The sequence below is a fragment of the Neolamprologus multifasciatus genome, chromosome 8 (genome assembly GCF_963576455.1).
Source record: "Neolamprologus multifasciatus chromosome 8, fNeoMul1.2, whole genome shotgun sequence".
In the NCBI taxonomy this organism is placed as follows: Eukaryota; Metazoa; Chordata; class Actinopteri; order Cichliformes; family Cichlidae; genus Neolamprologus; species Neolamprologus multifasciatus.
Window position 1 is genome coordinate 29,519,142 of NC_140446.1, and position 25,629 is coordinate 29,544,770.

Below are 25,629 nucleotides of genomic sequence, written 5' to 3' on the forward strand. Positions count from 1 at the left end.
AACGGTTAAAAAAATGTGTGTGACCTAAACTGACATTAGCTGTGGTCAAACCAGACTCCATGTTTGTATATCTAGACTCCGTCTGTCTTCTCTGTCTGTGCCCTGGTGCATGTAACTCTGTGCAACTGTTGCAAAATTGGTCTTGTTAACCTGTGTATATAAATATTATACATATTAAATTATTTGTATTGAAACTGGATTAGTAATATTTGTGCTTCAATAACTAAAAATAATTTCCATCCATCCATTCGCTTCCGCTTATACTTTCAGGGTCGCGGGGGGCGCTGGAGCCTATCCCAGCTGTCATAGGGCGAGAGGCGGGGTACACCCTGGACAGGTCGCCAGTCTGTCGCAGGGCCAACAAACAGAGACAGACAACCATTCGCACTCACATTCACTCGCACATTCACACCTAGTGGCAATTTGGATTATCCGATTAACCTATCCCCACAAGCTGCATGTCTTTGGACGGGAACCCACGCAAACACGGGGAGAACATGCAAACTCCACACAGAAAGACCTGATGGTGGAATTGAACTCAGGACCTTCTTGCTGTGCAGCAACAGTGCTAACCACTGTGCTAAAAATAATTGACCTTTAATAAAAAGGGCAGCTCTATTTATTTCATAATTCAGACAGTTTTCTAATCATGCTGGGAACTAAGAAGCACTGCATTTTTTCAGTCTCAGAAAAGTAAAGAGGGGAAGTGAAAGGTTACAGTAGCAGTTCGAGAAATTCCAAAAAGATGCCGCCCAGTTGCAATGTGGGAGATGTAGGATTGGGCACTCTTCCAGTTTACAACACATCGGCCACTGAAGACCAAATGTAATGAAGGATGATGATGATTGTAGAAGTCCAAAATAAAAAAGAGAAAGCTCATACTTAATCATGTTTTTCTAGAAAGGAAACAGAATGAGGCACCAAATATACAGTCAATCGAAAATAAATGCTTCTCAGCTTAAATGCAGAATCCATAGATTCATGGTGAAATGAATGAAAGAAGAACTCAAAAAGCCCGGTGTATCTTACTCCATACACCATCCAACAGGTTTATTGTTCATCTGGATGTAGCATCAGTGGGAGAAATCTTTTCATCACTCTTGCAAAGCTGTGATTGCAGCCATTTGGGGATTTTCTTACCTGAATTACCTCCATCCAAAATCCATTTTCTTTCACTTTTGTGGAGCCAGGTCTTGGTGGGCAGCAGCCTAAGCACAGCCACCAAGACCTCACTCTCCCAAGCCGCCTCCTCCAACTTATCTAGGGGGACGCCGAGGCATCCCGAGATCTCTTCACCGTCTCTTGGCCTCGAAACACTTTGCATAGGATCCTTGTGAGATGCCCATACCACCTTAACTTTTTTCCCGCCTTAGACCTTGTCATGCTACATATATAATAACTGAAATAACACTAATAGAAATGAAAAAACAAACACATAAAAAGAATCATATGAACAAGAGAAGCCAAAAGAGAATTTATGGAGATCATCTTGGGAAAGAAACATGTTCATAATTTTGACTGCAAACGCTGCCAGACAGGATTTCTTAAAATAAAAACAAAATAAAAATAACAAACGTTTTGAATGATCTAAGGTTCTTTAGACACTTCCAGTAAGACTGTAGGTTCACAGTGTAATTCACATTTAAAGTGAACCTACAGAACTGCACATAGAAGGGCGATTCTTCCACTGTCTCTGTTTGCAGCAATAAACCGACAGCAGCATACCACCTCGACTCCTCTACCTGTTTCATACCTGTGTGGGTCTCTGTGTCTACAACTAAGGCACTACATCCTGGGGCACCCAGAGTGGGAAGGTTTAAGGGAGATCCAACAAGTATTGAACAATATTTTATTACAGTTATTGAAAAATGTGCCAAGAATCATATATAACACATTTATAGGATGCTCGTAAATGACGTGATATTTTTGAAGGATTTAATTACGATTTTCAGTAATAAGTATGAATCCATGGTGAGCATCAAATCACATAATGATGTAGAGCAGCGGTCCCCAACCCCCGGGCCTCGGACCGGTACCGGTCCGTGAGTCGTTTGGTACCGGGCCACGAGAGTTGAGGCTCAGGTGTGAGATGTATAGTTTTCAGGGTTTTTATCAGTTTTCAGCGTTATTTTGTTATCGTTTTTATCGTTAACTCGGTTTTCTTTGGTCTTTTCACGTGTGTTATGAATAAATCTTCTTTCGGTACCGGTACTAGTTTTATTTTGTTGTATTTATCTGCGACACCTTAAAGGCCGTGAAAATATTGTCGGGCATAAACCGGTCCGTGGCACAAAAAAGGTTGGAGACCGCTGATGTAGAGGATAACTTCTCCCCATTAGACTCCTTCACAGATATTGTGGACTTGTTCACGTTGAATATCAGCTGCTTCAGGAAGACATGCGACTTTTCTTCCTCAGCAGGTAGACCAGACAGTGAGCAAGAAAAGGCCACAGCAGCAAAAAGACGACAGTCTGCCCAGACATGTCCAACGGCCACGACATCTGTTCCTAAGGGTGGGGGACAAAATCCCACAGCATGTGAGAAAAAAGCCTTGTGACCACATGTTTGTTTACGTGAGCATGATAGGACAATATTCTTGATGAGTACAACCAGAGCCTGGTACCTGTTGTGGTGAACACTGCAGGTGTGATCTCAAGTCTGAATTGTGAGCCTGCCACACACAACACAGCAGTAAACTGAAGGGACTTCCTGTAAGCCTGTAATTAAGAGCTTTTATCTTTTACATTTTACAGTAAAGAAACACTTGAAGTGTTGGGACATAGAAAAGCTTACGTGTGTGGCAGCAAGCCTCTCCAACACCTCCAATCTGTCCATCACACTCCTCATGTCCTCTCTGAGCCTCTGAAGAGCCAGGATGATCTGCTGTTGTAGGTGAGCCTCATGCAGCATCTCTGCACCACCTTCTGAACCGTGCCCTCCTCCACCTCTATGCCCACTTCCATCACCCGGTGACCGCCCCAGACTTCCCTGTGGAGCACCTGTGGACCATAACACTTCAACTGTCTCTTTATTCATTTATTTATTATAACAATCTTTAGGATAAGATGTTTCATTGCAACGATGGGTATTTCATTTATACCCATCGTTACAGCGCAGAAAGCTGCTGCAGGATCCTCCTGAACGACAGGATTCGCCACAAAGCCCGGGCTGCGCAACACATGATAACATTTAGCTGTGTTTTTAACAGTAGAACATTTCTGTGATATCTCTTTAGTAACTAGCTGATAATTCTAGCTCTTCTAGTATAGAAGATAAAGAGCAGCAGCTTGTATCGCACAAAACTAAATGACTTTGACAACGTCATTGTTCTAATGAGCTCGTACTAACTAACAAGAGTGAACTGCATCCAAAGCGCTTTATACAACTTGCATTAATCACCCATTCACGACCACACGAACCCTTTTTATCTTTGTGTAAGTGCTTGCGATCTATGATTCACAAATTTATACTCCAATGGATGCATTGGTGTCTTGCCCCCTGGATCAGGGGGCCACCCAGGGATCTAACACCAACCTTCCGATTCGTAGATGACCTGCTTGATCTCCTGAGCTACAGCCACCCAGTTTATCCAATAATAAATTGAACGTTTTTAGAAATTATATAGCAGCTTACGTTCTCTCCAATCACGCTGAGAAGTTTCTTGCCCAGCGTGCCGACTCCTCCTGTCTGGAGCCGTCCCATCCTCTGCTCCTTCTCCACCTTGACCTGCCCCAACCTTTCGGCCTTGCTTCTGGCTTTGAGCTGGAGAGGACTCTAGGGGCCCGTCGTCATTATAAAAGCTGTCTGACCGGGTCTGTGAGCAGACACAGTTAACTCAGTTAATGTTTTCTTAAAATTAAAACATTGTGTTATTAACTGGCAGATGTGCCTCATACCTTGACGTTATGGAGCTCCAACGAATCCACTGAATCAGAGAAAATTTCACTTTCTGAATCACTGGTGAGCGGCATAACCTCCAACACTGCAGATTCAGCTGCAAGTAAAATCAAACGTATTCATGTTTGTGTTGGTTTGCTGGGTTTAACAGGCATTTTGCTTTTACAGGAAACACATTTTCAGCCCTAATAGAAAAAATAAAAAATCATTTGTGGAATCTTTTAAGTGAAAATGGCAAAACAGAACTTTTCACTTTATAATACACAGATAATTATTTACATTTATTTAGTATTTAATACATTCAGAGATTTAACTATCTACACCATAGGTGTCAAACTCTGGCCCGTGGGCCAAATTTGGCCTGCAGCTTAATTACATTTGGCCCGCGGAGCCATACCAAATTACTATCAGAGCTGGCCTACTGGTATTATACAGCTAATATATATATTGTTTAGTATTAAGCTTTGCTTGTTCCATATTCAGTTTTTCAGCAAAACTTGTTTGAGTCCATAAGAAAAGATTCATTCTTATATCTGGAGGAAGTTTTTTTTTTCAATAAATATTAATGTTAGCCCGCGACTTTGTTCCAGTTTTGAATTTTGGCCCACTGTGTATTTGAGTTTGACACCCCTGGTTTACACCATCAAGTACAGATTAAAAGCTTTTGTAAGCAGTTGAGACTTTTCTGCTTAAATATGACATAATACACCAGATGTTCCCACAAGCTCTGAAGTAGAAAAAGACGACTGATTAAAGAAATGTAATCAAATTAATACAATTAGCTGATTCCTGTACTGGAGGTCCAGGTTAATGTTGAAGGATTAGTGAGAAAGGCCAGGTGCAGTACTCCACTGTGGGAGAAGTGAGCAGGACGAGCACTTGTAAGGAAAATACAATGATGATCTGTGATAAGATCAAGGATTGATTGTATGTGAACAAAGGTTTTGCTCTATAACTGGTTTATAATTGATTTAGAGTCCAGCCCAGGTGTCTGAGAGCTGCCTGTCTGCCAGACAGTTTACCTTTGACATTGTTAAATTTGGGTGAAAGCTTTTAACACCTGAACATATGATGATATATCCGTGATGAGGATATAACCACATAATCCCACTTACACTGGAGGCATTCAAGGATCCACAGAGACCAGACTTCGCTCCCTCACTGTTCACTTTTTTAAGACCGAGACCGTGTCAAGTCTAAAGTTTGACTTATTAAGTCCACAATTTGCACAGCTACGTTTTACAACTTTAGCTACAAGGCAGAAGCACCAGTCTGTCATGTCAGGTCCGTACAACAACTATTGTATTTAGCCTGTTCAGCACCATTGAGTCCTCCTGTGCATTTCCAGCTACTTTTTCACCGCAGGTTTTTAATTTCTTAGGAAAAGAAAACCAATCATCGCCTCATAATAACAAATAATAATCATAGCATCAATATAAGGATCCACAAATGTCGGCAAATTGCTAGAGGGAGAAACTATTGGAATGGAGGTGAGGAAAAGTACTAGAGGGACAAATATGTTTGCATCCCCGCAAAAACACACGACAACAATGAACGAGGGGAAAAAATTTTAATAAAAATATTTCAAGTATTTTCTTTGCTACATGCTAGGAACAACGTCACTCGCTTACGTAGATTACGTCATAAATTCGACAAAGCTTCCCCCCAAAAGTCAAAATTAGGCCAGAGGTATCAAATCCTCACATACATATGGTAGTCCTGACATGCTGACATACAGTAACATACACCCTGAGAATCATGCAGAAGTCACTAGAGGTGTTTTTATTAAAGCTATTTATTTGGTTATGCATTAGGGCCACAGGTTTTCAACATAGGGCTGTGCGATATGACCGATATAAAACATTTCTCATCCCAATAACGATTTATGTCACAAAATATTGCATTTTCTGTAAATTCTGTGAATCCTGGACAACTCGACTTGAAGTGTTTTCAGCTGGGCATCATGTATCTGCAGCTGAGTGTTTTGACCAATGCATGAAACTTTACAATTTTAGACATAAGTTGTAGCGGTAAGTATGTAATTAAACTAGTATTTAGTACACAGCGTGCTGCGGGGAAAAGCCTGTTCTAACGTTTGAGTCTAAGGTTTATTTTGAGCACCTGTCGGCTCTTTGTTGCTTCTCATCCGTAAACTCTCTCCACACTCTTTCACGTGATTCTTGTGTCGGTGGTTAAAGAGGTTTGTCGTGTTTGAGTCTGTGGTGGGGACCGGTTTGCACCATAATTTGCAGATTACAGTTTTCTGGTCCGTGTCAGACTTTTCATAACCAAACCATGTCCATGCTACAGAGGTAGCCCCTCGTTTAGAAATAAGGTGCTCGATTTGTTTTGACTGGTCCTTCTGTTTGGAGCTAACTGGTTCTGCCTCATCTTCTCTGGCCATGCTGGTATCCTCTGTGCCCCGATGAACAAATATTGCCGTAAACAGTGTATTTTGCAACAGCATGAAACAAATGATAGTGTGTAATTTGAAACGAAGCACTAATGGCTTCCTATCTGAAGCCATTAGTGCTTAATAACTTATTAGATTCTCAGTAGCTGAACCTTTTAACCCAAACCTGTAAGTGTCTCATTACACAGTAATCACTGACCTTCTCTGAGTTTCAGCAGTGACTCTGGAGGTCGGGGCATGTCATCAATGAACAGGTAGAGAGGCTCAAAGTATTTGAAGAGTGAGGCTGTATTCTCATCAATGGGCATGGTGTCAATGACCTACAGGGACATAAGAAAGACTCAGAGATCAGGAGATTCATTACTTCACTGCAAGTCCCTGAGACATTTAAACAGAAGCAGATTTTTGAGTGATCAGTGAGAAAAGACAAGTGCTATAAAAATGCCAGTTACTCCTTATTACCAGATAACTAAAGCCAAAGTAGTGGTAACGTCTCAGCTAATTGTTTATTCTTGCATCCAGTTTCAACATACAGTGTTTAACCCACATAAAATGAGGGTACCTCTTTAAGAAATGATAGAGGTGAGGAAAGATGGACAGCCTGCCCAATCAATCAGTATAAACAGGCTCCAGTATGTTTCAACCAATGGGAAAGCTGCCTGCTGCTGTGTGTCCCACCCACCTGCTCTGTATGTAGTCTCGTGTTGGCGGGAGGAAAAGAGTGCTGCACTGTGTAACAGTTGCTACTGTGGCTGTTGTAATACAGTGCATCACCAACGTGGTGGCAACAAACCCTGCTGCAGATAAGTTCACTGGTTATCAGCTGTCCGAGTTGAAAGCAGTCGCAGTGAGGAAACAGGCAGATGCTGCAGTTTTCTGGTGACTTTAAGGAGCTAAATTGTTAGCCCTAGTTAGCTCTAATTTGTTATCAATTGCCTGGAAGTTCATCTCATTCTTCATCCAACAGTAAGGTAAGAGTTCAAAAACAACATATCTTTATTATTATTTACGGTGAAATGTCACATTACTGTTATTAAAGGGTAAAAACATTCCCTGGAACATTATTTAGAATCCCGCATTCTGACTGAGAGACACCACACAATTGTCTTCAAGCATGTTGCACTGAGATCGGTGCACACATACTGTATGTCTCAGTTAGTTTTTGCCTGTTTTGCACTTTTAAATAACTGCATTCATTTGAATTGTTTTGATAAATAACTGTTGTATATGCAATTACTTTACTTGGATTGCTTGGTAAATTTGAATGTTTTCATATTGTCTTTGGAAAAGTGTTTATTATGCAATTTTCTTGTCTGTTTGACATAAAGCACCAAATCCTTCCCTTGTAGCAGCTAAAACAAACAGCTAAACAAAAGCAGGCTGTTTGGGAAGCCTCTAATGCTTCCTCTCATTAACTAACATCATATATTTGTGTGAATTTGCTTGTTTATATGTATAAAATAAATGTACCTCCTGTGCAACTTTCTTCATCTCGTCCACATAGGCAGCCATGGCGCTCTCACTACTCATTTTTCCCAGTTGGTTCCATGCGTCCCTAACACAGATAAACACATTTTGAGTCACTGGAAGAAATACACTTGACGACAGCCTATCAGATGACAATGTGGTTAAAAAAACACAAAAACACTCAAAATGTTTTCTAACTTTGGAATTAGTAGACAATATTAGTCATTTTAATATCGGCAATTTACTTAACAACATAAAACAAAGAAAGACGTTATTAATCAGCTGGACAAAAAAACTTCTAAAATTCAAATTTTAGCAAGATTTTTAATGCGAGACTATTTCCTTTGTTATTTTTAAGTGATCAGACTTGATTACTTGGCTTGTTTTTTTGTTTTTTTTTCAAAGAGCTAGTGTGTCTGCCACCAAAAACTAACCTGACTACAGCGACTTCCAAGTGCATAAAAAACATATCAGAAAAATTGAATTTCTTTTATTATTTCATTTAAAATTGTAAAATTTCATATACTCATTATTATTACATGCAAAATGAAATATTTTAAAGCCACAGCAAGAAGGTCCAGAGTTCAACTCCACCACCTGCCCGGGGCCTTTGCATGTTTTCCCCATGTTAGTGTGGGTTCTCTTTGGGGACTCTGGCTTCCAATCCAAAGACTGGGAAGTAAGCCTTTCTTCCATTAGTGGATACTTGGATCGGAATGGCTCGGCTCGACTTTGCATTGTGTTTGCGATCAAGAACTACTTACTGCTTAAGTGATAGAGAATGAAAGTGGACAGTATATCCTTGATTTAACATAAAACTCATTGTTGCAGCCGAGGGCAGCACAAAAGTGATCCCCTTAAACTGATTTTTAGTTTTAATCTCCTTATGTTCCCCTGAGTTATTGGTTCTGTTACTAGTTAACTAACATCAACTAATGTAAGTCTACTGACAGCAACCAATCAATTCGGTGATGTAATACTCCATACTGACAGAAGATGGTGCTAAAGGTGTTTTAAAAATTTTAAGCACTTATTTCTTTAATCCAGCTACAGACAGAGTCAAATCTATGTCAGTTTCTGAGCGCAGGGCTCAATGGTGTAAATTAGCCTTTATACATATACAATAATACAGAGAAAACTCTAAAATCAGACAACCCCGCATGAGCAACCACTTGCCAACATTTTGCATTATTCGCTTGCTTATTATGCACAAGTCTACGGTTGTTTACAGCCTGTCTCCCGCTGTTTTTTCCCTTTTACTTACTTCCGAAAAGAAAGCCTCATTTCTGCTGTTCAATACTGAACAAATTTAAACTTTTTAGAATTATGCAAAATTGCAAAACACTCAGCTGTGTCTCTAATAAAACCTCTGTAACTTTGCTCTGCTTCACTTCAGCAGCATCAGGTAATGTTCAGATGTTGATTAATGGTTTTCTTTCATTTTTGATCTACTGCAGAATATTTTTAAGGTTATCTGCTATAAAATCCCAGGCAAGGAAAGTCGCCTTCATGTTTTTCTCTGTTTTATCCTCAGTTACTTTGACACAAAGGCATCTGCTGTGATGCTCACACTTTTGATAAAGTTTCGCAAGTGTCAGCTTTCTTTTTATAGATATAAAAATATGGAAATATACTGATACGTGACCTGAATTGTAATATTTCTGACTGAGGCAAAATTTCCCCGATTCAAATCATCAAACAGGCCATGGAGGCCTCAAAGAGGAGAATAGAGGGCTTCCTCATAGACAACAACCCCCGCCAGGTGAACCATCCAAGCCCTCATCAACTACAAAGGCCAGAGCCCCTCAACCCCCGACAGCAGCCTCAAACTCACAGAGGAGCTCAACTTTGGCACTGTTTATTTTCTATGTTTTCCAGTCTTGTTGTGTTCTGCCTGTGTGCATTATGTTCCATTCTACTTCCTATGAGTCATTAGTTAGATTTAGTCCAGCCGTGTATCCACCGCTCTCTTACATCATCATTCCTTGTCTTGTCATCGTCAGTCCCACGTGTGTGTTTTCAGGTCAGTTCAGCCCATCCACGAGTCACTCAGTCATTCATTCAGTCTTCTCATGTTCTGTTTGTCCTGTAGTCACAATAGACACAGTCCACATCCTTCACCAGCCTACGTGTCCTGTGTTTGGTTGTAAGACAAGAGCCATGCCGCGAAGACACACTATGGTACCAGCAGACCTGGTACGAGTGGCAGCAAGCAGCACTCACCTTTCTGGAGAGGGAGCTGGGGGTTAAACTGTGGCCCAACTTGAGCACATCTTCAAGGGGACTCATTTGGCTCTGGGGGGGGGGGCACCATGGTCCTCCACCTGCTGCCTCGCCTGTACGCCAGCCTTTGACACGGTGAGTGGGTGTCACCCGCCAATCTTCTCACTCTCTCACCTCTCCTCTCCTTGCTCCTCCTGCCACCTCGCTCACTAGCGCTACCACCTCGCCGTGGTGCAGAGGCTCCGTCATTCAGCGTTCCTGCTGTCACCGCCAAGAGGAGGCAAGGCTCTCGCCACCACAGTTCTTCTCATTCAAAGCAGCAACTTCCAGTTGTGAGTGAAACTGACTTTTTCCCTCCTGCTCGCCACAAATCAAGACAGATTAAGACTTCTGTTTGCTCAGCTAAAGAGCCACTGACTGTTGTAAACCTGGACTGGACTATCAGATAAATGTTCATCATCAACCTACTTCCAAAAAAATGCTCCACCATGTCAGTCTGTCATTAAGGACACCTACACCTTTAAATCCGATTATTCCTGTCATTCTGTTTCTATATCCACACCTGTCTCTCAGCCCGTTCCTGCTCCCAGGGCGGCTTGGGCCCTGCCCTCACCTGTTCCTGTGCCTGCTCCCAGGGCGAGGGCAGCTGAGACCCAACCTGTCCCTGCACCCGTACCTGTTCCTCAGGTAGGGACAGCTAGGGTCCGGCCAATTCTTCCACCTGTTACGGTGCCAAGGGACGGGCGGCCCAGTCCTCAACTTGAGCTCCAGCCACAGCATCCAGAGCCAGCTGAGTGCTCTGCTTCGCCTCAGCCGGAGGTTCCCACACCTGCTGGTCCTGCTCTGTCTCCACCAGAGGGCTATGCCAAGCCACGCTGCCAGTAACCTGTCAAGCTGCTAGAGGCATCCCATCATCTCCGCCGGTCTACAGTGCAGCATCTCTTGTGCTGCCCTCCAGATCAGCACCGCTGGCCAAACAGTCGCCTGCCTGAACTGATTTGTCTCTGCCGCTGGCCATGCGGCCACCCACATGCTGATTTGTTCTGGATGTTTTTTACTGACTGCCAAAAAATGAATGTGTTTAGTTTTTGCAGTAGTGTATGGAATGTCTATGTATAAAGGTCACTACACTTATTTATATTTAAAAGGCAGGACAGTGAGTCAACGATTGATTTTAACTGGTCGTTTCAACAGAACTTGCAAAATGTAGTGAGGAAAACCCTACACGTGGCAACTTTGGTTTGGTTTAAAAATGGTACATATTTTTCAACAGTTTTTGTTTGCTCAGAAAAAAATGTTCATGTTATTTAAAGGCTCGGTGTACACAAGATCTCCTTTATTTGCTGCAAGGCAGTATCTGTATAACCCCATTCTGTTTTATGGAACATTCAACATCATAATTCTGCTATAATTACAGAAGCTTTAAGCAAATTTAAAATGGTAGCTGTAAATAAACAAGCTCCAATTATCCCTGCTCCCCCTGGTGGATACACAGAGGGAGCAAAAAACTCATTTTCCTCTTGTCTTTCAGTAATGTGTAATGTTTAGAATCACAGTATTTTCCTTTTAAAAAAAATAAAAATACAGACATCATGCCTTTGTTCTATAATGTAACATTTGCCCACTCACTATAATTGTGGGCAATTTACAGAAGAAACTCACTTGATTAAAACTGTTAAATCAGAGTATCAATCATACAGTAGCAACAATAACAATACACAATTCAAATTCTATTGCCCATAAAATGACAAATGTGACCTTGAGCAAAATTTTGCCTGAACACGCACACGTTTGTGTACAAAGTTCACTGAAAGTCTTGTACACCCTGTTAATTGATCATGTAGTAGACACTAACTACTGCACGCTAAGAATCCTGCAGCACAAGCCACAGAATGACTTTTGTTGAAGTGATTCAGATCGACTTGTTTCAGATTAACAACACTGACTTTTGATGATTTGGTCTGAGCTTGCCTGGCAGTGATATCTAAAGCAGATTAAAATGTTTACAAATAAACAAATCATTAATGTGTAATCAATGCATAACCATCAAAGTGAAATGACCTGATTTATTTATTTATTTGCATCATTTTCATGATGTATCTACCAAGAAATCATTGATTTGTTGTTAAAGTGGGTCCAAATATTTGAAAGGTGCTTAATACAGATAATATAGATTTTAATTAAAAAGAAAAGCTGGTGGATGGAAAACTCGGGTTTTATATCACTGACCCATTTACACAGTTTAAATAGTAATTCCTTACAAATTAAATTAAATATTATAATATTTGATATTTTTTGTGGTCGGCAATAATTATTAATATTAAAACAGAAAATTTCATAATTAAATTTTCACTTTCTTAATTAACTGACACAAAATATTGAATTACTGAATTTTTTGGCATGCACAAGTGTATACACACACCCACCATTTGTAGCGGCCCACTGGGTCCCAGAAGCCAGGCCGAGGCACTGCACAGGGACCACACACTGCTTGCTTGTACAGACTGTAGAAGCGCAGCATGACCTTATAGGAAGGCCGGTAGGAGCCTACAAAACAGCACAACTATATGTCAGGTTTATTTCTCCACTCATCAGGACTGGACACCAAACTATACTACATACATTTATAATCAAGGTCCATTTAAAAAAATACAGCCCTTTGTTATGTGCAGCAGTACATACACAATAGAAAGAAAATGGACAAATGATAAATGCTCTTTGTTAAAATCACTGGTTATCCAGCAGGTAGTACAGACATGGAAAAGTCTTATAATGTGCTGGCTGCTTGTGGTTTATACAGTTAACTCTATTCAGACACTCAATCTGACAGTATCCAAGGCCGACAGATCTTATTTTCCTGTCAGATTAGCAGAAAGGAGTGTGGGAGAGTGACTATGGCTCAGGAGGTCGAGAGTCTGTCTACCAACTGAAAGGTCAGTGGTTTGATACCCAGCTCTTGCCTGCATGTCAATATATACTTGGAAAAGTGCAAGTGTATGTGTGCAAATGTTAGATAATAATGCTTGTGCATAGGGAAAAAGCTTGTATGAATGTGTGTGACTGGGTAAATGAGACTTGTAGTAGAAAGCCTTTTGAGTAGAAAAGTGCTATTTTAGTAAAAGTACATTTACTATTTACCACATCTAAATTAGTATACGCTTTAAAATATAAATTGTGACATAGTCATAGGAAAAATAAAGTTTACATAGGACTGTGTAATCCTACAAAGAATTAAGTCACCACAGAATAAGTCTTGTATTTCTAAAGAAAGAACAGACAAGGTCAAAGTATCTGTAATCCACAGTGATACATTTGGTGAAAACCAAACACATCATATCAGCACAAATACTTAATACTAACTGTCAAGTATAGTGGCAGAGGAGCGATGATATGGGCTTGTTTTGCAAGAGGCCTGCTACCTCAGAGTTTTGGTTACACTTGCCGAGAAACACATAGCAGCGCAGCAGGAAGAGGCCGAGGGCTGCGGTCAGCTGGACTTGATGTACAAGGTAGATACATGTTTTCCTTCTTGCAGAGACTTTTACAATCTGGAAATAGGTTTCCCCTTTGTTTTGCCTTCATATGAGTTCACGAAAATAGTGACCAGGCCAGATTCTTTTCTTTTTGTAATTCTGATATTTTTTAAAAAATAGATTATTTGAAATCTAAATTAAGAACTTGTCATTTTCTAAAATGTATTTCTTTGAAAGTTTTTGGAAGAATCTAGGCCTTTATCAGATCATATAATGCAATATGAAGTGATTCCGTTCTCTACCCAATTTTTGAATCTGAATCTAATTCTGCTGCATCACGAGTCACCCAGAGAAGGCGCTTTGCATTTTTCTCTAATACGGTTTCCTTGTGCATTTTTTTTTTTACCAAATCTTTCAGAGTACTGACATCCTTTTCTTGAGTGTAATCAAATATTTCTTCTGGAGACTTCTTCAGTTCCATTTATTTGGTCTAGTCCAGCGGTCCCCAACCTTTTTTGCGCCACGGACCGGTTTATGCCCGACAATATTTTCACGGCCTTTAAGGTGTCGCGGAAAAATACAACAAAATAAAACTAGTACCGGTACCGAAAAAAAGAAGATTTATTCATAACACACATGAAAAGACCCAGGAAAACCGAGTTAACGATAAAAACAATAACAAAATGACGCTGAAAACCGATAAAACCCTGAAAACTATACATTTCACACCTGAGCCTCAACTCTCGCGGCCCGGTACCAAACGACTCAAGGACCGGTACCGGTCCGAGGCCCGGGGGTTGGGGACCGCTGGTCTAGTCTATTCTATTCTATGAACTGGCAAAGCTTCTAGGATGAAAGGTGAAACGTCTTCAAGGAAACTTAAACAAGTCCAGACACTTTTCTTTCCAAGCTCCTCAGATTGTAGGAATTGCCTAATAATTGCTGCTTCAATTTTAAATATGATCAACCTAACTCTATTAATCGGCAACTTGCCTTCCAACTGGCAGTAGTTAAAAAGCGATTACTTGATCCAGCTGCCAGCCTTCCTTTATCTCAAAAATTCTTGAATGTAGTTGTAAAACACCTAACTTGTTTACAGAGGAATGATTTATTAATTTATTAAGTTTCATGTTTCAAAGCTCATCACAGCACAGAAACAGCTTAGTGACGGTAACAAATGATCTTATAAGTTTTGAAAGTGGACTCTATGTGTTTGTTCTGCAGAGCACATATTGTCATGCTGATGACAATATTTTATTACAGCAATCAGAGAATGCTGTTGGTACTAAAGGCACTGCGCTGTATTAATGAACTCAAATTTGTTCATGTAGATGGAGAGTCCTCTTCAAGCACTAAGATTAATTATGGAGTTCCACAGGGTTCAGTGCGGGAACCAATTCTGTTTACTTATGCATGCTTCCTGTAGGTAGTTTTATTAGAAGGCATTGCAAACATGTTCAGTGCTATGCAGACAGCAGCTCTATCTGTCCATGAAGCCAGATAACACACACCAATTAGTTAAACTGCAGGAATGTCTTAAAGACACAAAGACTTGGATGACCTCTAATTTTCTGCTTCTTAATTCAGATCAAACTGAGGTCATTGTACTCGGCCCTGAAAATCTTAGAAATATGGTATCTAACCAGATTCTTACTCTGGATGGCATTACCTTGGCCTCCAGTAACACTGTGAGGAACCTTGGAGTCATTTTTGACCAGGATATGTCCTTCAACGCACATATTAAACAAATATGTAAGACTGCGTTCTTCCATTTGCGCAACATCTCTAAAATTAGAAATATCCTGTCAAAATGATAATAAAGAATTAGTTCATGCATTTATTACTTCTAGGCTGGACTATCACCACATTCACGTCACTTATTCACGAGGAGTGACCAAGGCAGGTGGACATGAGGGGGAGGGAATTTGAAAAGACATTTAAGGAAATATTTAGTCAACTTCTATGCATGAACTCTGTCCTCCCCCATGTAATTAATTCTATTATACCGTGTTAAGAGGCACTAAGTGTAGTTCATATAATAAATACTATCTCAAAAAATGATTTACTATCAAAAATTCATCCAATAGTGAATCCATTTGAAACTTTTGCAAAATTGTAAACTTTTTAAACTGGTGCTGTGAAACTTTTTTTCTTTTAAATGAGCGCAGGTGAAACTATTTATGAGAATGTTTTGGGAAAATGAGAAATACTGAGAGTATGACGAAAAAGATGCACATGACAAATATGAAACTCGGGTAAATCTGAGCACGTGCTCTGTGGAGGCAGGACACTCGGAATTCTCCTTTTGGATCTCTAGTCGAGGATCTTGGATCATGTGTTTCTGGTACAGTTCATTCCTAAAAATAAAATAACTACATATATGCTATTGTAACAGTAGTTACACAATATATGTGATTGCTCAACAGCCCTCAATTACGTGGAACCAGTAATGACTGAAAGACTCCATGTACCGTTTTTGGGGAGTTTTTGGATGACATCCACTGCAGCCTGAAAGCGTTTCTGGTGATCAACCACAGGCTCTATCATGGCTGGGACTGGTGTGACACAGGAAGCATGAGTGGAGCTGTAGCTGAGGGAGAATATATACACAGATGTGGAAGTAAAAGTATGAGGACAAATAAGTTATGAGAGTGAGTCAAATCCAATATTAACAAAATATACCGTAAGTCAAATTAATCTGTGACTCTCTGGGCATTTTTTATTTTGGGGGGGTAAATTAATTCAGTTACTAATTAGGTCATAATTAATTCATGCTGGCTATTAATGTAATGTTTATATTTGCCTTGACCCAAGTACCCCTACTGTACTTGTACTTTATTGAAGTTTAAAGTTTCGGTCACATACATGTGTCACTCGTAACTTAGTAACTACTTTTAATGCTGTTTAACTTGGTAATGCATTCGCTGGAATTTTCTGATAAATATCAATTTCGTTTGATATGTAGACAGCGATATACAGCGCTGCTACAGTGAACTTTGGCTGCAAGCGAGCTTAGTATGAGTTAGCTGTCTTACCTTACTGACTACGTCCTGCCGCTGTCCATGATCACACCGAAGAAAGACAGCTCGGCAACCTCGGCCAAAAGAGTGACAGAGCTGACAACAAGACGAAGCTTGCTATATCTTGGTCTACGCTGACGGTAACGTTTATTTACAAAGCTGCTCACTAGCCACCTGCCACAGGCTTACCTACCGTCAACTGCAGCTACTCACCAGTCTGCGCTTTACACAAATAACTTCCGTGTCAAATCACGTGACAATGAGGGCGTCCTCTTTTCCTACTGCCTGGTAGCTCCATACTGAATATGGGCATACTGGACATCCTTTGTCCAATAGATCCACTATCCCTCCACTTCACTAAACCATGCCTCTCTAAATTTGTATCCAAACCGCGAAAATCCAACCTGAGCTATCCCAGTGACATACCTACTTCTTTTCTTGTCCATCCTGGTCACTCTCAATGAAAATCTCTGCTTCCACCCCTTTCTTAGCACCATCATCTCCAATAATAATATAGTAATAATAGTTATTATACATATTAATGTATGGCACGATAATAATAATAATAATAATAATAATAATAATAATAATAATAATAATAATAATAATAATAATAATGTCAATTTCAAGGAAAATGTTATGACTAACATTTTCTTTACTTGATTATATTTGAATGATAATAGTTACTTTACTTAAGTGGGACTGATGTTTACAGGCTTCAGTTGGTAAAATCTGAGTTCTCTACCATCACTTCTTCCACTGCGGATGGGATTAATCAACATGGACACACAAAGTGAACTAATCCTGCTCTATAACCGTTTATGAAACAAAGTAATCAATAAACCAAAAGATTTATTGTCGTTAGCATTGTTTAAAACATTATCCTGCAATTACGAAATTAGTCTAGGAGGCATCAATTTGCATCCATCACTTTCATGTATTGCAGTCAACGCGGGACATGCAGCCCGATTTGTGGATTAATTATTATATAATAACCCTCCGCTGCCCTAACAGAGGACTATGTTAAGGATCAGCTTTAGGGCTGATCATTAACATCAGTGTACCGTGGTCCCTTTTAAAACTGGATCTTAGCAGATGGGGCGGACGAGGAAATCTCAAATTTCACGTCTGTCCACGGCCTTTAATCCGTTTAAATGATTTTTGCTGTCAACTTCACGAAGACATCCCCGGAAATATCGACGTGTGCTTTCAAAACAAAGGCATAATAAGGGTCAAATCACAGATTTAGGTTAAAAGCTTTAAAAAATATTATTTCTGGTAAGGTGTGATAATACATGGGAAATGCGAATAAATAACTAATGTGGCATCGTGATTAGGAAACGTTCACCTTGCAGTTCTGATCAATTTAAAATAATGCTTCGATTATTTAGTTAATCACGATGAATCTGCAATAATGTGTCTCAGTAGCTTTTCTTAGTAGAATACAACATGCCAAAACATTTGCATGTTCTCCCCCCTCAATAAAAATAACAATAAAAATTAATTGATGTTCAAATACAAATTACTAAATCTTGTAGACACAAGCAGAGAATGACAAGCAGAGAATGGTTATACAATGTCTTAATTATGCCTCTGTCTACACTATTTTTATTTTTATTGTAACCGAATTTTAAAAAAAAAAATACTTCAAGAGACTACGTGGGTCCATTAGTCGTCTTTTATAAATATAAATAAATAACATGAAACAGGTAGGTCTACCCTGTTTGCGCGTCGCAAAGTTTTTATTTTGAAAATCATCCAGGAAGAGATGCTTTACAATCCAACCACAATGATATTGCAAAGGTTTGTCTTGTGTCTTGTTTTCCACCGGCAGGATAAAACCATGAGGAGCACTCTGCTCTGTGATTTGTATACACTGTCTTGACAGCCGAGCCAGTAGACTGTCAACATCCTACCTCGGTCACACACACAACGCAGGATACGGTTGCAGGGACGGAGGGAGGCACGGAGAGCTAAATAAAGCGCATCCTCTTTACAGTATGTTGGGCAACAGAAAGAAAGCAGTCCCCCAGGTGAAGAACGGTGCCGGGACGTCCGAATTAAAGGCCATTGATCCTCTGCGGAATCTGGGTGAGAGTTTTTGTTACAGCAGTCTGTGCGTTTATTATGCTCTGTATTTTTACTGAAAGAGTACCGGTATCTCCCTCACTCCCTCCGAAAATGGCTTTGCTAGACGTTAACCCTGCTTTAACCCGTTAACCCTGCTTCACATTCAGATTGCAGTGCTTGAAAGTACATTTGCTTAGCTCCCTAGTAAAAATAGAGGTACTTGAGGTATACTATTCCACGCTGCTCTAGTTTATCCAGATAGTAAAATTACTGAAATTACCGTATTCCAGTGAGCCGATAATTAACTTAAAAATATTTTCTTGACTTATTCAAATCCAGTTAAAAAATAAGGAGGCGACTCTGGTGTTATAGCTGTACAGTTTTCACATTTAAATATGTGCCACTGAATTGAGCAACATAAACTGAGCCTGAAAAATGTATCATAGTACCGGACATGACCAATGTTCCCTCTAAGCTGCGCACGTGCGCAATTGCGCAGTGCTGGCACGGTCTCTGCGCACACACAAAAAAAATCTAACCTGAATTGAAATTAAAATTAAAATTTCAACAATTCTGTTTTGCAGTGTTAGTCAGTGAGTGACTGGCTGCTCGTGTATGTGTTTAGAACGATGCCACCTGATCCCATAGTCCAGCCAATGATGCGATTCATTCATAAATTGTGTTGATAGACCACGTAAAACCAGAGTTATGATAAAAAAAAATATCTGCAATGTTTAGTTTTCTTCCTGAATACTGTCGTTATTTATATTTACTGTAAAAACGGCGTTTTATAAGGAAAACGCTCAAAGCACTCTCCGCCTGTCAGCAAAAACAAAACCAACCCCCACCCTTTCCTATTGGTCGAAAAAAGTACCATGTCTACCAATCAAAAAAATGATATGGCAACGTGGCATCTAGTTGTTAAGACACGGGGGGAAGTTTTAGGAGTGACGGCGGTGTTTTGAGATATGAGAGATTTGCGACGTTTAGCGCAAATCTTGTGTAGTTAGTGTGTAGTTAGTGTGTAGTGTAGTCAATAGTTTTGTTGTGTGTGTCAGAACAATGAGGCGACTGCTGAGTGTTACAGGTGTTACAGCAGTGATACATCTGCTGTTGTCAGGCCTGCAGGTATCAGGCTGTTGTTCTCCTTTATCTCATAGTGGACAGAAATTATTTTTTGGAGTGGCACAAATAATTTGTGTGGCATCAGATTTGATGCAGAACAGCTGATTGTTCTGTAAATAGTTTGAAATGTTTATTTAAAAATGCCTTGGCTGCATTTAAAAAAAAAGCTGCAAAAAACTTTGCAGCTTTCTGGAGGTGTTACTTTTTTTACTTTTTTGGGGGGGCCCAAGTTTATAATGGCTCCAAATGTTGTTTTTATAGTTTTTCCTTCCATTTTTCTCTGTCCACCCACCCAAGATATATTTCAATTACAGTGCACCCACATGAGCAGCTGTGGTGTGGCAGATGTATACACACTAGCCTCTAATTTTAACTTTGATCTCTTTTTCCTCTCTTTATGCCCTCCCTGTTCTTTCTTCAGCCTATCCCAGTGCTACTGAATTTGAATCATATTATAATTAGGTGTATGCTCACTGCTATTTTATACACACCCAAATACAGTATATAAATATAGTGTATATAACATAATTTTAATCATTTTGTCTCTATGCTTTCTAGGAGTGCAAAATGATGAAGATGTGAGGCAGATGCTGCAGGGCTCTAGTATGGTGAAGGTATCAATAATTATAAACCATTTGTAGCAGTTAGAAGTAGTTTGTGAATGCTATATATTACATGTATTGTAACATATTAAATCATTACATGGGAAGGTTCGCTCGCCTCGCTGGCAGAAGCGTCGGGTTCTGAAGTTGCTGGAAGATGGTGTCACCGTTTGGTGTCAATCATGCAAAACATCGAGCCGGGCCAAGGAACAACAATCCTGTAAGTGTTTGTACTATGTTGTATGCAGCATCACAGTATTGACACTAAATGAATTTGAATTGTCAGTTGTAAATGAAATATTAAACTATAACAAGTTGTAGTCCACACTGTTACATGATCACAGAATAAATAAATGATTATTTTCATATAACATATATTATACAGTGCTGATGATTATAAAACACAAAGATCATCAAACAAATTCTATTGTAAGACAAAGATAAGATGAGTAAATACTAAATAAAGTTTTTAAATCATTTAATTTATTAATGGAAAAAAAGCCATCCAAACCTGTCTGAAAAAGTAATTGTTCCCCAAACCTAATAACTTTTTGTGCGCTCCTTGACAACAGAAACCACAATCAAGTATTTGGAATAACTGGGAATGACTATTTCACACAGTTGTGGAGAAATTTTGACTTACTCTTACGTGCAAAATGTTTTTAATTCTGTTATGTTGGAAATGTTTGAACATGGAGGACCTGTTTAAGGTCAGGCCAAAGCATCTCCGTCTTAATTTGAGTCCAGACATTGACTTGGCCACTCCAAAACCTTCCTTTTGAGTTTTTTTAAGCCAGAAGTTCTCAGTGTGTTTGTCAGTGGGGCTCAGCAGTGCATACACAAAAAAATCAGTGTGCAAATTGTGCATACAAACTTTTCAAACACAAATCTGTGATTTATCAATATCTTATCTTTGTCTAAATGTATTTGATGATCTGAAATGTGTAAGTGTTAGAAATATGCAAAAACTAGGAAATCAGTAAGGGGGCAAATACTTTGTAATGGCACTTAATGTAGTGCTTTGATGCTCTTAGCGAAACGCTAACAGCACTGTTATAAATTCACAAACTTTTTATTTCTTACACACACTCCAGTGGACGTTTCAGGGGCAATTTGGGTTCACTATCTTGTCCAGGAACAATATGATATGTTGTCTAAAGAAACAGGAATCGAGCCATTGATACTTTGATAAATAATCACACCTGCTTCTTTTTACTAATGCGTGAGCCGAAAATAAGTCTCAAGTTTTGGTCAAGATGTAATTATCATCGATAGATCATGGCCTGTGGTAGAAAGATGTTTTTCTCCAATTTTTAAATTCATCTAATACATAAATAAATAATCTAAAGAAAAATCATGGTCTAATTATTTGTTAACAGTGAAGTAAAGTTTAATTACCTATACATTTTTCTGTTTATTGATCATTGTTATTATAAAGGGTTACTATGCAGACATGCTGACCAACATCATTATGCTTTAGCTAAAGTGATTAAAGTAACTAGATTAGCTCATATGAAAAGAGAACTATAACATTACATATAACCTATGTAATACGCTGTAGTGGCTGCTCAGTGGTGGCTGGGTGTGTAAGGTAAAATGTACTGTATCTATTTTTGACCATTTTAAATACAGTTTGCTGCTCTGTACTTTGTACTCCCTCCTTCACTATCTGAGGGTCACACATGTTGCCCTGATTATAGAGCTCATCTATTTTGAGCATAAGATCCTTTCTATAGTTTAAATAGTGGGATTGCAAAACATATGGCGGGAGTCTGCCTTGGAGCCTGTGGGTTTGATGCTGTGTAGTTAACATATGACTCAGCCACTCCCAAGTACAGTACAGCCTTTAATTGGCACTGGATTCGGTGTACCAGTTCTGTGGTTTACTCCTGATATCCAAGATCCTTACAGAGATGGTTTTCCTCTAGTATATTACACTTCTAAATAAGATTCATTTCATCCCCACATTGGAGCAAAATCTTTGTACTCTTCATTCCATAATCTTATCAGATGTATTTCAAAAAGCTTGTAGATGGTTGTAATTGGACTTGACATGTGGAAATAAAAAAAGCTTGTTAGACACAAACAAGTGTCTTACTAAAACAAAACCATAGAGTCCAAAAGCTGGAAAAGAAAGGCCTACGTGCAGAATCAAGAGGCAGAGGAGACCAAAGGGAAAGGAAAATATGTTCAGAGAGCTGGTCCAAAGGTGATGCAAGGTACAAAGACAGTCCTGTGGGTTGGCCTGGCTGCAGGGCAAAGCAGAGAAGCAGTTTTATGGGTTTACCCAAATGAAGAGAGACAGTTCTCGGAGTGAGCCCGGGGGCCAGCAATGGCCAAGGAGGTGGCCAGTGGGCCTGTTTTGGCAGTTGGTGGCCAGTGATGACAGCCAGCAATACCCAGGTTGGAGACCCTTTGGAGGGGGTGAATGGCAGCTGGTGATAAAGGTCATGATCATTCAGGGGGGGTTGGGAGGAGGCTGACAGTGGCAGAGGAGACCCCTCCAAAAGCTTGGTTGGAGCCCATTATCAATGGTAGGGATGAGAGTCCCCTAGAGGCAGAGCCCATTTTGAGACTGGGCTGTGATGGGGGCTGGCAATGGCACCAGCATCATCAGCATGGGATTTGCTGGCCTTCAGCCCACAGACTTTTAATATCTGTAGATCCAAAAATCTAGGTAGAAATTCCAAAAAGCTTCCTAAATTCCTCCTTCAGGTCCTTGGAAAGGATTGCCATATCTTCTGCATCCATGTTCTGGTTGCCTTGTTCTGTCATCTTAGTGAAGTGTAGAATGTTAGAACCCACATCCAAAATGTGACAGGACAAGGTTCAAAACATAATGAGAGCCATTTGGTTGAAAAAGACGGAAAAGGTCTATAAATGCAGAGATAAACAGAAATACATGAAACAAAATCCACAATAACAGGGAAATACATAAGTAGGCAACAGTATGATACAGTCAGCTTAAAGTGAAAGACAGACATCGGAGCACATTGAGGGCTAAATTAGGAAAACAGATCGGTGAGAAGAAAGCAGTGAAACTAAACAGTGATAGGGGAAGTAAAACTATAAGCACAACACAGAAGGCAAAAGACTTCCAAATTAAAACAGGAAGTTACTAACCACAGAGACAAAGATGTGGTAACAGTACATAAGAGGAAACTAAGGAAACCAGAATAAGCAAAGAACCAAATTCTAAAGAACAAACAAACCAAGAACTGGGTGGAAAACCTAATAGTGTCGTGGTCCTGGGTCTTCGAGCTTGGTTCTGATGTGCTCATTTCTTTTAAATTACAAAAGAGTTGTCTCTGTATATATTATTCTCTTGTGCGTCTGAGTTTAGTTATAGCCTCGTGTGTGTTATGTTCTGCTTTGCCTTCCTTGCTTTGTTAGTGGATTCTGCTCAGCTGTGTTCTCCAGGTGTTTCACCTTTACCCATATCTCATGGGTATTTAAGCCCTCTGTTTCCTTCTGTCACTTGTTGTGATCTTCCCATAGCTGTGTGCCCTGTCTATTTCTCAGTGTAGTTCTCTAGCTAATGTTCACCAGTATCTGCTTACTTAAGTTCTTTGCATTTTGGTTTCCTGCATGTCGAGGAATAAAGCTGCCTTTTGAGTTCAGTTCTGTTTCTGAGTCCTGCATATTGGGTCCAATTCTCTGCTCACTACAGAGTGTAACATAACAAATAATAAACAAAGATAAAATATTTTTTTAAAACTCTCTGTCAGGACCATAACAATCACAAGGTGTGAATATATTTGAATAATTCTTTGCTCACTTTATTTCTTTCTTCATCCTCCAGTCTCCATCACGGAAGTGGAGTGTGTGCACGAAGGTTGCCAGTCAGAAACATTGCGGCAGATGGTTGGCTCAGTACCTGAAAACCAGTGTTTAACAGTGGTCTTCAAAGGGTCTCGTAAAAGCCTGGATCTCCTCTGCCAAAGCCAGGAAGAAGCTCAGTGCTGGGCCCGTGGCATCCGTACCCTGCAGGAGAGGATGGACAACATGACCCAGAAGGAGAAACTTGACCAATATCCTTGATTTTTGTGGGGGTGGACACACATCCCTGTTCATTTGGATTTATAGAAGCACAACTTTGTGTACATTTAATAATTGTTGACCACTGGGAACCAAGAGATCCAAACTAGAGAGTTAGCACTGTAAGAGGTAACCACTGAAACTTCATGTTAAAATACACCATATGGCTCACGAGTGCTTCCTTGACAGTGTCACCTGGATTCATGCTTATATGAGTCGGGCTGACCGAAACCGCGACGACAAGATGAGCTACGATGAGGTTCAGATGCTGCTGCAGATGATCAATATTGACTTGAATGACCAGTATGCTCGCAGCCTCTTCCAGGTAGCAGAAGACACTGCTTAATTTAAGTAATTAAAGTCAATCATTTAAATTAAAGCTAACTTTTAGGGGTTTGTAGCCATTCTGTCTGGAGTATTGATTTCCCCTCTTGGCACGCAGTTTGGGTTTTTCAGTTTCCTTCACTGTCATATTTACATATTGTATACAAATGGTGATTACTTTATTTGGTTAGTACTCAGAGCTTGTGACCATAGGAAAGGGTAGGAGCGTAGACTCACCAGTAAATTGACACCTTCACATTTACACTCAGCTCTCTCTTTATTACAGAGGACTGGCTTGTAGTCTGTCTGTTGATCTCATATTCCACACTCCTCTCACTTGTGAACAAAATCCTGAATGTCGTCCATAGACATTGCCTGATGAGTGCTAATGACTAAATAGAGTGCACTTGTGTGTAATCTAATGTCAGTACAAATACAGCTGCTCTGTGACGGCCTCAGAAGTTGTCTAAGCGAATACTGGGAGCAACAACACCACTCAGTAATCAGACTGTCCCTATTTCAGTGACGCAGGGGCTCAAGAGAGGAGCTGAGTGTGGAGTGGAGGAGCAGCTGAAAAGCTGAAAAGCAGCTGAAAAGCTACGGGGATGATCCCCAGGTCCTCATGGAGGCATTCCAGGTTAGTGGTGAGGCATGCCAGTGGCCTGCTGTGGAGTGGGTTCCGCGGCTACTGCTGCTGCTATCCGGAGTGGACCAGACGGCGGCCGTGAGCCTGCCCCCCTGTCAGGGGGGCGTTTTGAGGACGTTCGCCTGGGCTCTCCCCAGAGGACCATTGCAGGCGGTTTTGTGGCAGGTGGGGGATCAGCTGTTCGCCTGGGCTAGTAGGTTGCACAATGCCACGATGAGATGGCTGCAGCCCGAGCCATCGGAGGGCGAGGCATGGATGCTCTCACTGATTGTCCTGGAGCAGTTTGTGCAGGGGCTGCCCAGAGAGGTGACATGGTCCGCTGTTACCAGCC

General features: G+C 40.3%; 2 protein-coding genes across 3 annotated transcripts in view; one reads left to right on the plus strand and one right to left on the minus strand.

Annotated features, from left to right (window-relative positions):
* Window positions 1-1,835: 1,835 nt before the first annotated feature.
* Window positions 1,836-16,975, minus strand: acbd4 (acyl-CoA binding domain containing 4). Of its 2 annotated transcripts, none has more exons than XM_085171341.1 (10): window positions 16,509-16,975; window positions 15,945-16,063; window positions 12,427-12,547; window positions 7,781-7,865; window positions 6,510-6,630; window positions 3,897-3,994; window positions 3,634-3,814; window positions 2,794-2,999; window positions 2,624-2,671; window positions 1,836-2,501 (listed from the first exon to the last, which is right to left on the minus strand). In XM_085171341.1, exons 2-10 carry the CDS (start codon window positions 16,018-16,020, stop codon window positions 2,388-2,390), a joined length of 1,050 nt encoding a protein of 349 aa, XP_085027467.1. In that variant the 5' UTR covers window positions 16,021-16,063; window positions 16,509-16,975; the 3' UTR covers window positions 1,836-2,387. The 2 variants fall into 2 exon arrangements, with proteins under 2 accessions (XP_085027467.1, XP_085027466.1); XM_085171340.1 differs by having other exon boundaries at window positions 1,836-2,507; window positions 16,509-16,973.
* A 1,297-nt stretch (window positions 16,976-18,272) lies between these two features.
* plcd3b (phospholipase C, delta 3b) overlaps window positions 18,273-25,629 on the plus strand; it is a 28,823-nt gene continuing 21,466 nt past the window's right edge. The window contains exons 1-5 of the mRNA XM_085171336.1: window positions 18,273-18,584; window positions 20,247-20,302; window positions 20,399-20,510; window positions 24,093-24,321; window positions 24,524-24,653. Of these exons, the coding sequence (XP_085027462.1) occupies window positions 18,494-18,584; window positions 20,247-20,302; window positions 20,399-20,510; window positions 24,093-24,321; window positions 24,524-24,653 (618 nt within the window). The 5' untranslated portion in view covers window positions 18,273-18,493. The remainder of the gene's footprint in view (window positions 18,585-20,246; window positions 20,303-20,398; window positions 20,511-24,092; window positions 24,322-24,523; window positions 24,654-25,629) is intronic.